Consider the following 14299-nt stretch of genomic DNA (forward strand, 5'->3'; position numbering starts at 1 on the left):
AATACTCCAAGAGTTAAGTAAAAATGGACTTCCTTCTGTTTTAGCTTCTTGTGCACTGAAAAAAAATTGAAACTGCGTTCAAGATAAAGAAGGTGGATGAGCAGAAACACTGGGGAGATCAACAAACTGAGTAAAGTGATAAATTCATAGTTTTGCATTTGCAAATATTCTACAATAATTGACAAGTTTCAGATGGGTAATTATTTTTGGCACATCACTGAATTTTATTCTGGTTTTAGGTTCTTTTTTATGCTGATAAAATTCTAGTGACTGCAGCAAAGTACTCTTCAGTACACTATAACATTGTCTCAATGCAATTAACAAGTGCTTGTGACAATGATTAAAACCAACAGTAGTGTTGGTATATACTCATGAAGGCATATCAGAGGAAGTTTACATCTAGATAGCCTGGGTACTGGCAGCATTAACTTATGTTTGGGGTAACTACCTTTGTAATTACTAAAAGTATTGTGCAGATTTGTGCCAGCTGTTTTCGGACCTGTTCGGACCTCTGAGTTGTATTGACACTGATTCCAGAGCTGCCTAGACTACATCTGGCTCTGGGACATCTCTGCAGGGACAGGAGAGACAGAAATATGTGAAGGAAAAAGAGATGTCATATAGTATACAACAAGGTGCAAGGTGATTATTGCTGCAGAAGAGGCAGGATAATTTGCTAGCTCTGACTGAGTCCTGGCAAAAAAAGAATCAGATGTGAGTGAAATTACAGGTTGTAGTCTTCTCAAACATAACTGATATGTAGCAAGACCTATTCCCAACCAAACAGCATGCACACAAACATTATATGCACATAATCTCATACAGGGCTTCAACAGCACCAGCTGCAATAATTAGGCATAACAAACTAGAAGTGAAAGTCTTGCCATGGCATTTAACCAGCCCACCTCCCAGCTGTGGAAAGGGCCTCTATGCTGCTTTGAGGTACACATAGTGGAATACCACTGCCTCAACCACTGCATATAGATTTATAATAGATAAATTATATGTCAGGCACTGTAAATGAACATAGTCAATCAGTGTAGCTAGGTAACAGCAAAGAATCTGGATCAACATATTGTGTTTGAATAACGCATTAAAAACAAGGAAAGCAAACAATTCTTACTTGCTTGAAGTCTAACAATGTATTTTTCCATTTTTTGATTACGTTTTGCTTTTGTGTATTCTTTACGAGCAACAAAACCCCTGTAAGCTGAAAAGAGTTGTGAAAAAAAAATCTATTTAGATACACAAAAAGGCTTTAAAAATAAAAAGTCTGTAAGGAATTATAGGCTTCCATTAAGATATTAATTTTTTTTTTTCAGGCTTTATCTTTCCAAAAATGGCAAAAAAGCACAAGCAATATGAATCTCCATAAAAACTATATTTTCTGATGAGTAACATTATTAAGAATGAAATAAATACAAACATGAGAGAATCAAAATGTAAAAGAAGATGCTGTTTGAAATATATTAAAAATTTCAATTGATGTCTTCATCAAAGGCATAATTGGTCTTATTGTCTTGGACAGTTTATATTTTCATTATTATATTGCACAACCTTGTCAGAGCATGTCAGAATATTATTAACAGTATCATTTATGCAATCATGTCCTTCCATTGTTAAAACTGCCTTTAAATGCAACATTGATAAACGTAGCTTTGGTAAGAAGATTGTCATAAGCTGGTTAAAAGAATTTTTTCTCCATAAAAACAGATATCATGAAGTATTAGATATTTTATCAAATGTAACAGCAGGAAAACAGAAAAATCCACATCCGGCATGCACATCCATCTATCAACTACACACACATGCTAGCTTTAAGGAAAATATTAAATGTTTTAAAGCTATTACCTGACTGTATTTTAATAGCACTTTGTTCCCTTTGTTCCTTTATCTTTTTGTATCTCCTTGACACCAGCCACCCTCTGACATAAGCCTGAATCAAAATAATCATGTCAACTGTCTCCTTTCGCATTAAATTCAGCTGCTCCACGTGATAGTATTTGAGGAACACCTTAAAAAGAGTAAGCAGACAGGCAATAGTTCTAGTTAATGCAGCTTAGACAGAGTGGCCCCATTTCATAGTCCCAGTGCAAAACCTTGGGCTGTAACTACAAATCTCTTTTAAACCTAAGAGTCTAACAGTTTCACTAACCTCAGAAATCTGATGTATATTGCATACAGGTGATCCAAATCTAGAACTTTCAACCTTTCTGCTTTCCCAGTTTAAATGTAAGGCATTGTTTATTTCCTAAATTGCTTTTATCAAGCATGAAGCTCATATAGATCCTTAACAACTAGCCCAGCATGAGGGATACAAACACATTCCTGGTATACATTAGTATAAAATAAAATCTGTAGATAAAGCTTGTGCAATTAAGACCAATTACTCTTGTTTTACAGAATTCCCCGTGATCTTTGATCACTCTAGTACAGACACAAGTTAACTCTAATTAAGTAAACATACAATATAGATCTCATATCTCAAAACACCCTTCCCTTCACTACATGTTATCCATTAGCCTCACTAAGGCAGCAAAGGGAAATAAAGGTTGAGGAGGAAGCCATGTATCTTCATGGCTTGTCCAGCCTATCCAGGAATAAGTGTCAGAAGAAGAAGAGTTGTTTCTTCTGCTCTGAGGTGTTTTTGTATTTTGTGCAGTTTAGGATCCATCTAGGATCCATTTGTCCCCCTCTCCTTTCCACGCACTTCTGTTACATTGGAAGACTGAGACTAGGTGCATTATTTGTCTGACAGCTTATTTTTTTCTGGCAGATCTCCTGCGATCCGTCGTGTCAGGGCCGGGGGGAGGGGGGGGTGGCTCCTGAGCGCACTGGTAAGACTGGTGAGCTAGAACCAATGGCAAGAGTATGGGAACAGACATATTTCTTGTATATCAAGAAAAGCCTTCCTCCGACTTCACATATCTGAGATCTATGTCTTCTCCCACTGCTCAACAAACTCTAGCACAGACCCTCTGGCTGGAAGGTAAAAACCTTCTCCCCTCCCCTTGTGAGTCTGACTGCTAAAAGGAAGAAATATGAGCTGATCCTTACTATCACATTTTTGGAAAAATGATGCAAGCAGTGTCATTGTCACATACTGCTTTGTACAGGTGAGGCAGACTGTGGCCTCATTACAGTCGATCAGAATTTTAACACACTACTGGTTTGGGATTTCTGCCAGGAATCATGGAACAGTACTCAACAAAGGCTGTTTTTTTGTTTTGTTTTTGTTTTAGTACCAGGAAAGACAAGAGCTACTCCAATCCTAATAAATTAACAGTGACATAGTGCAATAATGCTTTTACAGTATATATATCTATACTTATATATAATTACTTTAGTTTTTCCAAGAACCCAATTGTCCAGGTGAGCTTTTTCCAAGATGGCAGCACAGGTTTCCGGGCTGACTGGAGGATCATCATTTGTTTTGTAACAGATGAGATAATACCTAAAGACAAATATATGATTCGTTATTCCATTAACGGTGAACAATATATGCAAATACATTCAAATCATTCATTTAAATAATAAAAACAGTTGCATGAAAGAAAACATAGCACTGAAAAAAAAACAGCTCACTAAAAAAATTGCTGTGATTTATATGCAGCACTAAGAAACTCAATTAAAAGTGGATGAGTGACATATTGCACACCCTGGAGGGCTGTTTAATTCTATGTCAACATTGAAAGGTTTTAAAAAGTGTGCAACTCAAATGGGGCTGTGTGCCAGTCCTTTGCTGCTCTGACTGTCTGTGAAAGCGATTTCATTGGCAAGATAAAAATACTTATGTTTTTCTGCCTAAATTAGCTTAGTTCATATCTATAAATGTCATGAAGATTTCCTATTTTATTTCAAGTGCTTAGATGGTTAACATGTGAGACTCATCCCAGCTCTTGTTACCTTCTTGGATTTAGCTTTGTAGATCCTTTTGGAACATAATATTTGATGTTTTGACATATCATGTAAGCATTTAATTTGGCAAACTAATTTCTCAGAACTAACTCTGCCTGAGAAAAGACGTCAGGATGCTCATGCATAAAAATTACATAACACATACCAACTTGGCTGGTAGGTAGGAAAGTACTTGCATTTTCCAGGATTTCCCAGAATGTAATTTCATTACAAAATGAACTGTACTTGTCTTGTTTTGGTTTATTTTTTATTTATTTATTTTTTAATTCAAAAAAAAAAAAATGTGGATACCATTATGTGTGTTCCTGACAGTGTTACGCTTTTTTTTTTTTCTTGTTACTCAGAGTTTATACAGTAAGTTGGGTTGTACCAACTTTAGATGAAGGTAACAATGTCCTCAGAGGACTATAAAAAAGGAGACAATGATTATTTCTGCATTATGACCACCAATTCTTATATATATATTCTGTGTGAGCGCCATATCACCAGTGCTTGAGACCTGCATAGCATGGTGGCAGAATGGGGGGCACATCCTCTAGAGAGCTTCCCCATTGTGCTCACTGACTGTCTCTCTTTTACCTTCACCATAAAGTTTTTGATAAAAAGCAGCAACCAAGAGCCACAACATACCTTGGTGCAGTGATAACTACCTTTTCCCATCCTGCACTCTTCCAAGACTGTAATAGTCCCAGCAATACTCTTCCCAGATACTGTGCTATAAAAGCATTACTTTGTTTTTCCTCTCCTTATGTACCAGCAGCACTCTGTGGCTAGATTTCTGTTTCTAGTGCACCATTCCTTTTAAGCATTTCTGGCTGTATTGCTTGCTTCTTCCCAGCTTTACTCCCCATTCCATAAATCTAAGCTCTGATTGAGGCAAATATTCAATGTCTTTATTTGTAAAGAAGAAATATAGGTTAAGTGCTCAGTATTTTTTTGAGGCGACAGAAGAAGAGAGTTAAAGGGATTATAAAATAATAGTGAGTTCGTTATTCTTCTTAACAAATGACTAATACTTAGAAAGCATATTTCAAACAGAACTATGGACTTAATGAACTTCTCAGCCCTAGATTAGCCATTCCAAATTATCACCCCCCTGCAAACACAGATGTTGCACAGTGCTGAACGTCAGGAGCTAGAGAAATGGTGGTGCTTCTCAGAGGCTCTTTCTCCAGATTCTCCATTTTAATTTGAAACATTATATTTCTAACCCTAAAATCTTTGAAGAAAACTTTCAGATTATAAGCACGGCAAATAATTTAACCAAATGCAGATGGAGCATGAAACAATCATTCTGGGATGCATCATCTTTCTCTACCAATCCAAAAGGGATTACTGATCTTGTGCCTGAGTTACTCTGTCACCCAGTCTGTAATCTCTTTTCTAACAGGAAAAGTCTCTGTATTTTTTCTATAAATACCATGCCAAATGCATTGCGGATGCTTAGCCAACACTGAACAGCAATGATAGAAGAGAAAAAGGCACTTGTTCACATCAATGTTACCGTTTTATGAAGTTAGCAAAGAGTATGCGGTGTGAATAACCCTGTCTTCGAATCCTTGCCGTCTCCAGAATTCCTGTGTAACGCAGCTGAACAAGCACTTTTTCTTTATCAAACTTGTTTGCCTGCCGGTCATTGTTTGGCTTGATGCACCTGACAAAATGAGGCTGGCCAACGACCATTTTAGATAACAAATCCATCAGGGAATACTGCAAGAAATGAAAAAGATACCAGGGTGATTATAAAACTTTTATGTAGGTACAGATGTAGCTGAAATTTTGTTTCATATAATCAGATTTATTTCATGTGCAAGTCCATTTAGATTTCAGTAAGCTGGTACTTTAATGATAGATGAAGTAAATTGTGTAACAGTTCTGGTTTTGAAAAGATCAGCATAGACTACGTGAGAGAAACACTGACTCCAAATGGGCGTTATCACAGTCCACCCAGGACATTCTCACAAACTACAGTTTTGGTATATGCAAAATTTGTGGTACTGCCAATAACTGAACACCTGCTTTGGTTTTGGAAGCAGCATTATCTTTAATTATGGTTCTAAAAAATTATCTCTTTTTTTTGCAGGCTCCCTTGAAGACCAGTGGATATAACAGCAGCTGTTAGGCTGAGTCTGCAACACCAAGTTCATATCAATCTATATGTTTAGCAGAAGCAAAGCATTGTTTGCAAGATCATAACTGAATTCTTGAGTATAACTGTAGAAGGGAAGTGTTATTGAGGAATATTTCTAAAAGCATACCACTTATTCTCATGAAATGCACAAGCACATGAATGCACATTTTATGCCTAATACTGAAGACAGAGAACAAATAGGTGTTTGGGGCAACTGCATCAGTTAGCTTGGCATTGGATTGTGCAGCTGTTACTGAGCTTTATTATTGACAGTGTGGCTGTTAAAAGCTGTTAAAGGCTGTCAGACCTGATGAAAGGGCAGTGTCCCTGGAAGCCTCTCCATGCTTCCCAGCTACATCAGCTCGTCTAATATATGATAAAAACTCTCCTTATACTTCTTTCCTTTTCTTGGACTCTTGTTAGGCAATTACAACCCACTTTCATGTGTTTTTTGTTGTTTTTGTTTGTTTGTTTGTTTGTTTTTCCTGTTGTCATCTAATTGAAGATCTTTACTTGTCCAGGGAGTAAATCTAAGGATGGAAGACTGATGGAAGAAGTGCACTAAGCCAGTAAATATTGCCATCCCTTCAGTAGGATAGAGGAACCTAAAGCCATCCTGGAAGAGGGGTGCTTAATCTATTCTCATACAGCACGTCCTGTTCATTAGGGCTGATGGTGATACTACAGCTGCCCTGTCAGGAACAAACATTTGAGGAGGGTAAAACTAGGAATGCACAAAATCACAATTCAAAAGTTGCACTCTTCCTACCTCACCAGGGTGCCAGGCTTACAGAGGGATGTTGTCTGTAGCTCCCTATGACAACTGAATTGAATCTGGCTGTAAACAAGCTTGACTTGTATTTCATAAAATTTCTTAATGGGAATATCTTATAGAAACACAAGTGAAGATGCTCATTATTCAGGATTCAGCCTGACTCAACAGAAAGAGGCAGCCAGGATGCAATGCAGTTCAGCAGTAGGTTAGATACAGGAAACTGGTGTAAGATATCAAGAGACATATGTTTCCCATTAAAATATGCAATCCCGTTTTGGACAAATGCTTCACCAAGCAGCAACGTGTTTAATTAGATTTATCACTCATGTTACAATGGAACACAAACAAATAGGGCAGGCTAATGGATATATATATTTTTTTCTACTCAGCCTGAGATAGCAGATGCTTTTCTCAGTCACCCTTGGATATCTGCATATCAGTAAACCAGTAGGGATGAAGCTGAATCTTTATCTGAGAGCATTAGCTAGCATGATCTGAGCAGGGATTTCCACTACAGAAAATAGTAACAGGAAAGTGCAAATACAACGAACCCTTCACAGCTTCAGTTGCTAGATTTATTGGTAATGCCAGTGCATTACCAACATTAATTAATTAATTAATCAAAGACAGGAACTTTGAAGTAGATTCAATACATTTCTCCATCCAGAACGTTAAAATGCCATCCAGCTTTGGATCACCATAATACCTGGGCTGGCATTATCCTTGACAGTCCCAAAAGCTGTGCAGTTAAGTCTACTAAACAGAGATCCTGCTCCTTACTGCTCTCTGTCATAGATGTAAATGAACTCTTAAAGATCATGAAGATTACCTGAGCCACCTTTACATTTTTGCTGGGAGATAAGAGGAGCTGGAAATTCAGGCTTGGGCCAACTCTGTGCTTGACTTTGGAAGAAACAATGCTTTTCACAGCTTTTTCTATGGCAGGATCAGCAGTGCTGCCTGCACTTGGAAAAATAAAGAGCACTGATAAAAGAGCCAAAAGAATGTACTCAGAATAGACTCTGAGGAGTCAAGATCTTCCTCTGTAGCTCTTGCTCCAAATTAATTAATTTTTCTTTCTTACTTCTTAAACTCTTAAGGAAATGCTGTATGTCTGATATTCAACTTCCCCTTAACTCCTTTGGGGAGAAGCAGGCGAGTGAAAGACAATTCGTATCAATCATCCTACATCATCATGATGGAAATGTGGCTGTGTGTTTGAGTACAATTAGAGATGAAACATCACAATCTTCTTTATATATTTGTACTGCATAGACTGCTGAGCCCTTTAAGCAGCTCACGAACTCTAAATGTATCACTGCTGACTTTAACTCAACAGGTGAATTAAAAAAGGTAAAAGAATAAATATGCATTCTACTCTAGAAAAAAAATATTAAAAGATCAGATATCTTACTCTAAAATAAGAAGCAACTGTCTGTGTTTTCATACTGGTTGTCTCTCTTGGATGATGTCCGGTATCTCCTGCTTCATTCTATATGGATGAAGAAAAAAAAAAGACACTTCTTATCTCTGTTGAGTATGTAATGCCCTTTCCAATGCCTCAACAAACAACCCCTCAGAGAAAATCATCAAGTAAAAAAAAAGTACTCAAAACTGAAAAAGTTACTGCGTGATCACTAGCACAAAGTAGTTACACCATTACATTACTTTGCTACACAATACACAAACATTCACACACCGAGGACACAATTTGATAACTGCTACAAAAAGCTGCTACAAATAACCTGACAATGTCTGAGGTCCTGTTTGTTATTCCAGTGCCACTGCTATTGTGGTCACACTCTATGGAACATGACTATACGCCACACCAAAATTTTAATTTCTCTTTTTGCTACAATATAGCTAGGAAGTAATTTTTTTTTTCTTTTCTGAAATTGTTATAAAACTATAGCCAGAAAGAAGGGAAATGTTAGGTTTTTACCTCACGGAAGGAATATGAATTGCACAACACAAAGATATCCAGCTAAACAGAAAAGAAAACAGGAGAGGGAAAAAAAACCATCGAAGGGGTTACTTGCTCACTTTTAGTACCAACAACAGTATTGCCTTTCTAGTTTAAAATAAGGTTAAGTGCAGAATGCAGAATCACGAAATCAGTTTTCTTACCTTTGTATGACTGATTGATTTCTGGGGGGTCCACATCTGGTAACTGATTGTAGTTTTGCTTTTACTGTGTGCCAGGTTACCTATGGGAAGATGAAAGAATGCAACCTACCAAAATGCTTAGATCTCATCTCAACTAAAGGGTATGCTTAACCATGTTATTAAGTGCAACCATATGATTATAAAGGTCCTTGACTTTTTTTCTGAGCATGTCCTCATTTCTCTTTTCACCGTTGGGGTGGAATAAGCTCTGAAGAAATTGCACGATGATGGAACATGGGCTAAATTTTCCTCCTTCAGCACTTATGTCACCTACTAGAGCAAAAAAATAAACGGACTGCTGCAGAAGGTAAAAAAGGTGTATCTTCTAGCATCCATGAGCTTTTACCCTAAGGATGTTATTTTATTATCCTAGTTCTAAGGCTACACATATATTAGTTAAAAATATGTGTTAGCACCCCTCTCTGGCCCTGAGGTCAAGTGACATGGCATGACTCAAGTCTATAGAGCTAAACTGTATACTTCTCTACTCTTCTAACTAACTGGTAAAAATAGGGTTGTGTCCTTCCACAGAGCTCACTGGAAATCATTGCTGGCCTACACTTTCTTGTGACATGTGCCTGGGTATTCCTGGGAGAATGCTAGCTGACAAGGAACAGAAGTGTCCCAGGGAGGGATGCTTACAATTACTCAAAATGGGCAATCCTGTGGCAGTGTTTTAGCTACTGGTCACTGGTCGTGTTTTGTTTACTATCATAGACATTGTCTTAAAACATCAGCCTTGGAACTCTTAGTCAAGTACGACCCCTATCATAGTGATTTGGAAGAGGTTCACAGGAGTGGTTTATACAGAATCTGGTCTTCTAAAGAAATAATGAAAATGCTTCTGGCCTTTACACAATGTCACTTTATGTTCATAAAACCAGTGCTGCATGCTGCAATTGCTTCTACTAATAACATCATACCTCTGACATCTCACTATACATTGTGAGAGCCTGTAATCTCACTGTGCTCAGCTACTATCAGGAAGAGGTGGATAAGATCTGGATAAATAGCTGCAACTATATGGATGCTCAGCTAATGTGTAATGTATTGTGTGATGATATCAAGTGCCCAAAATACCCCGTGCTTAGCTGAATGTCACAGAATGGGATGGAAAGAGAGAGGATTACTTATACCCAACATTAGCTGTCAGGACGTGAGGTGTCTATAGGATCCCTGTTGTATTCCATGAAGAGAAGCACCTTCAGAGTAGATTTATCCCATCCTGAGAGAAACACCTGAGATGGCAGGGCAGGATGGCTTGGATTCTGGATATACCTCTATATTTCCACTGATTCTAGATGAATGACAGACCAGAAATCTAGCTTTTAGTTGGCTGGATGTGGATGGTTTATGTCAGTTTCAAAAGGCTACACACAATGTTTGATAATGTTTAACAAGATTGAAATAACCTTCAGAGTTATATTGCAAAACATTACAAAAGTTCTTGGGACCATTTGGGCTCTGACCTTGGCTCCACAGAAATTATAGTTTAAAGTCTTAGCAGATATCAACACATTAAAATGTTCAGGGAAGGACACTGTGTTAAGTGTTTTTTTAAGAATACTGGCTTAAAAAAGACCTTAAGGACTGAATTTTGCACTCCTTCAGCACAACAACCTTTGTGAAGAATAGTGGCTTTGCAAAAACCTCAGTTTCTGTAAGCTATGATAAAATTTTAGAGAAATTTCCATTAGGCTCTTCCAATTTAGCTTTCCTGTTCTCCCTTGTAGTTGTACAAAAAAGTAATGTTGTGAAGTACTTATTGTACAGCATCAGTGCCCTCACACAGGGAGCAGTACTACACAGTAACAAATAACTCCTGCCTGGCTGTAATATACATAAGGTAACAGCAGTTACTGGGTAACTTTGTGGTAGAATTTAAAGACAGGACACAAATGGTATTTGCCACTTAGATTTTCTGGTTGTAAGGAGACTTACTTATCACCTTAAAAAGGAAAGTAGGACACTGTGCAAAGGGCCTAGTTCATCTGAGGTGCAACTTAGGAGCAATTTCTATAGAGCCATATACTTTCCTCCACCCCCTTATAAACTCCTTGAGGAAGGGTTCACTACTAGGGCCTCAACAGTTAGATACAATAAAGAACTAAGACTGGGGAAATAGGAGTGTCTCCTCACTCTTTGCAGTAGATGTTAGGAGCCCCACCTTGGTTCTCTAATGCTTTAGAGAAAAATTGCACTGAGACAAACAGGCAACTTACATATACCCTGTCCAAAAAAGGCCAGTGACTTACCTGATCCTTTCTGTTCAGTCCTCAACAAAAGTGATGCACTCCACTCCCTGTCCCGTGCCCCTAACCTGAAGAGGGGACCCTGAAAGAAGCCTCTACCACTTCCTTCGCACTTGACCAGACCAGTCCCTCCCCTGCAGCTTGAGACGGCAGGGGCTCCATTCTGTATAGATTCTAGGGTTGGAAAGTTAAGCCACAAAGTGTATAATGTCATCAATAAATGGTCACATGAAACCCAGCAGTGGTCAGCATCAAGGCTAGAGAAGGAGGATAGGAAGACTACCACAGTAGCAATACCTGTTTTTGTAAGAGGGTGGGTTACCAACTGTCGTATCAGATTGTTTTCAGATGATCGCAGTAGCAGCACGATATCAGCTGGCAGGGTATCCCTGTTTTTGGCTAGGAATCCACTCGCATTATACAGAACCTGTTTAAAAAGTGCATTTATGCATCTTATGGGCTTTTGGAAAGTAACTGTAAATTTAAGTACTCTGGCATGTGGCTTATAATGTACTGAGATACAAATGGTTTTTCTGCCACAAGGCTTACTCTCACTCACAGTCTTTCTTTAGATCACTGACAGTTGTAGCTTTTCAATATTGAGAACCATTATGGTGCAGATCACTAAAAGCAAATCTCTTGCTCCAAAGAAGTCCGAGACACTTCTTTTCCCTAATGCAGATGTGTTAACGTTTGTTTTAGCCAATGTGGATTCAACAGGAGGACAACCATACTGGTGTCACTCCTTTACACCAGTTTAGGTGTAAACACATAATTAACAATGCACCTGCTTTCAACCGTATCACACAGGATTAACCATATGATTGTGCAGTCTTTCTGTCCCACTCATATTGTGCCACACTTCCTACAGATTTCTGTATTAATTATAGAAACAGCTTTCAAAGTCACAAGCTGCAATTGAAATCTCTCTACACACATGCAGGCATGGTATACCTAACTCAAATGTACCTCCAGGACTCATGAAATGAACAACAAGAAAACCTGGCCAAAAGGTGACAAAAGGTAGAAGATACTGGCATGTTTAAATTCAAAAGAAAGCAAAAAAATAACCCACTGACAATCTTAAATTACAGTAAAATAAAATAAAATAGAATAAAATAAAATAAAAGCTTGTAAAGAAAGAGGAAAAAATATTCTCCAGGTTCACAGTAAATGGGATTAAAAGTAATGAGTTTAAATCACAGCAATGGAAATTTAAGTTCAGTGGTAGGAGAAACTTCCTAATGAAAAATGTTGTTCAACACTGGAAAAGGCTGGTGGCATCCCCAGCTTCAGTGGCTGATATCAGGAATGGTACAGGCAGAGATGGCTCCCTGCTCCTCAGCAGTGACATATGCCACATTTGTGAAATGTAAGTTGCTTGAAGGTGAGGTTTAGAGGGGTCTCCCCCGGTCTTTTCTAGCTGGCTGTGTCATACAAGGGGCAAGTTATCTTCCATCAGCCAATGGGTGGGATGTTGCCTCTTTCCAGGCCAACTGCTCCAGTACTGCAGAGGCATAACACACTTTCCCATGTGAGACAGTGATGCCCAATCTATAAAACTGAAAAGAGCTCAAAAGAGAGTCATGCTTCCACAAGGCAAGGTTCAGCTGGCCAGTGGCATCTTCCCTCAGCACATCAGCAACTCCTCCTGAGGTTGTAAATGCATATGCAATAAGTCATCTAGTAGAGGAGGGCAAGATGCTGCTTATCAAATGAAGCAGAAGGCAGGGCCTACGCTGTCTGGCTGATGACAAAGTACAGGTCTAAGAAGTAAGGCTGATGGGGTGAATGAGTTAGGATTTGGGCTAAAAGGGAGAAAGAATGGAGCTGGAGCCTGATCTGAAGCAGTGGGAGAAAGCACAGCAGAAGACTTAGGGGAATTAGGGCAAGAAGCTCCGAGTTGTGTTACATAATGGTGATTTTTTGGTTCTGCTATAGTACAGTCAGTTCATCTACTTGGTGACATCTAAGAAAAAACACAGCTCTGATATTGATTTTGTGTGTATGTGTGTATGAAGGAAAATAAATGTTCAATTTACTTTTGAAGTGTATGGCACTGCCAACATTTCCATGTCAGGTCTGAATAGATGAAGGCTGAGAACCAACCCAGCTGACCTCTTCCATTTCCTTCCAGCCCTATAGTTCCCCAGTCCCCATCCAATATCATTAGGTCTCTTACCTTTCCTGCATAATGATAAATCCCAAAGGTTAGATCTACTCTTTTGGGTCTCCAAAAATACTTTGACTTCAAATTGTCTTCAAATTTTTCTGGAATGAAACACGTAGTTTATCTTACTGGAGTTAAGTCTATCTTACTGGAGTTATTGTACAATAATTGTCTTCTGAAGCTGGATCCCTTTAAAGATATTGTCTAACTTTTCAGACAATGCAGTGGCACAAAACAGACTGATGTTTTTAAGGGAAAAGGAAGAAAAATGTTCTTGTAATGAAAGGCACTGTGTAGAGAATATGGGACATCTTAAATCAGTTATTTTCTTTTTACTTTTTTTTTTTTTTTAATGTGTGATGTCAGAAAATCATTTACCTTTCTAAGATTTTGATCTTCATATATGAAACAATGTAGTAATCTTTCCTACCACATTGGGGAATTGTGAGGAAACATTTACCAATTGGTTGGGGGCTCTGTACTGGAGACTCAGAAGCACTGAATTTATCAAGATCCAAATCACGACATATTCAGATGTTTTAATTTTAATTTCTGAATAGAAAGAATAAGACACATAATTTGCCGAAGGACACTGAAGCAGGCTTGCAGCCATTATTCTTAAAGGATACTAAAATTCTTGTTCAGATATGGTTCGTTGAAAATCTCAGAGCTGAACTTTATGGCTGAACATCTTGGCATATGAACCTAGAGCTCTAGCTCAGTTTGATCTTTATTTTTTAAGCCCTGTAGCTAAAAATTCCTGAAGGCAAAAGAATTAAAAATGTGGACCAGCAGCTTAGGTTCATTTATACTCATCATGTTTCTTAAATCAGCTTCAAAGATATTTCCATCCTTGCACGCATGCCTCCCAGAAATATACTGTGAAA

General features: G+C 38.2%; 1 protein-coding gene across 1 annotated transcript in view; it reads right to left on the minus strand.

Annotated features, from left to right (window-relative positions):
* MYO3A (myosin IIIA) overlaps positions 1-14299 on the minus strand; it is a 108986-nt gene that overhangs the window by 19861 nt on the left and 74826 nt on the right. The window contains exons 20-28 of the mRNA XM_032182655.1: positions 13425-13513; positions 11540-11669; positions 11246-11416; positions 8952-9031; positions 8239-8316; positions 5423-5628; positions 3343-3454; positions 1852-2014; positions 1124-1210 (exon numbers count right to left, since the gene is read on the minus strand). Coding sequence (XP_032038546.1) covers positions 1124-1210; positions 1852-2014; positions 3343-3454; positions 5423-5628; positions 8239-8316; positions 8952-9031; positions 11246-11416; positions 11540-11669; positions 13425-13513 — 1116 coding nt within the window. The remainder of the gene's footprint in view (positions 1-1123; positions 1211-1851; positions 2015-3342; positions 3455-5422; positions 5629-8238; positions 8317-8951; positions 9032-11245; positions 11417-11539; positions 11670-13424; positions 13514-14299) is intronic.

The sequence above is a fragment of the Aythya fuligula genome, chromosome 2, assembly GCF_009819795.1.
Source record: "Aythya fuligula isolate bAytFul2 chromosome 2, bAytFul2.pri, whole genome shotgun sequence".
In the NCBI taxonomy this organism is placed as follows: Eukaryota; Metazoa; Chordata; class Aves; order Anseriformes; family Anatidae; genus Aythya; species Aythya fuligula.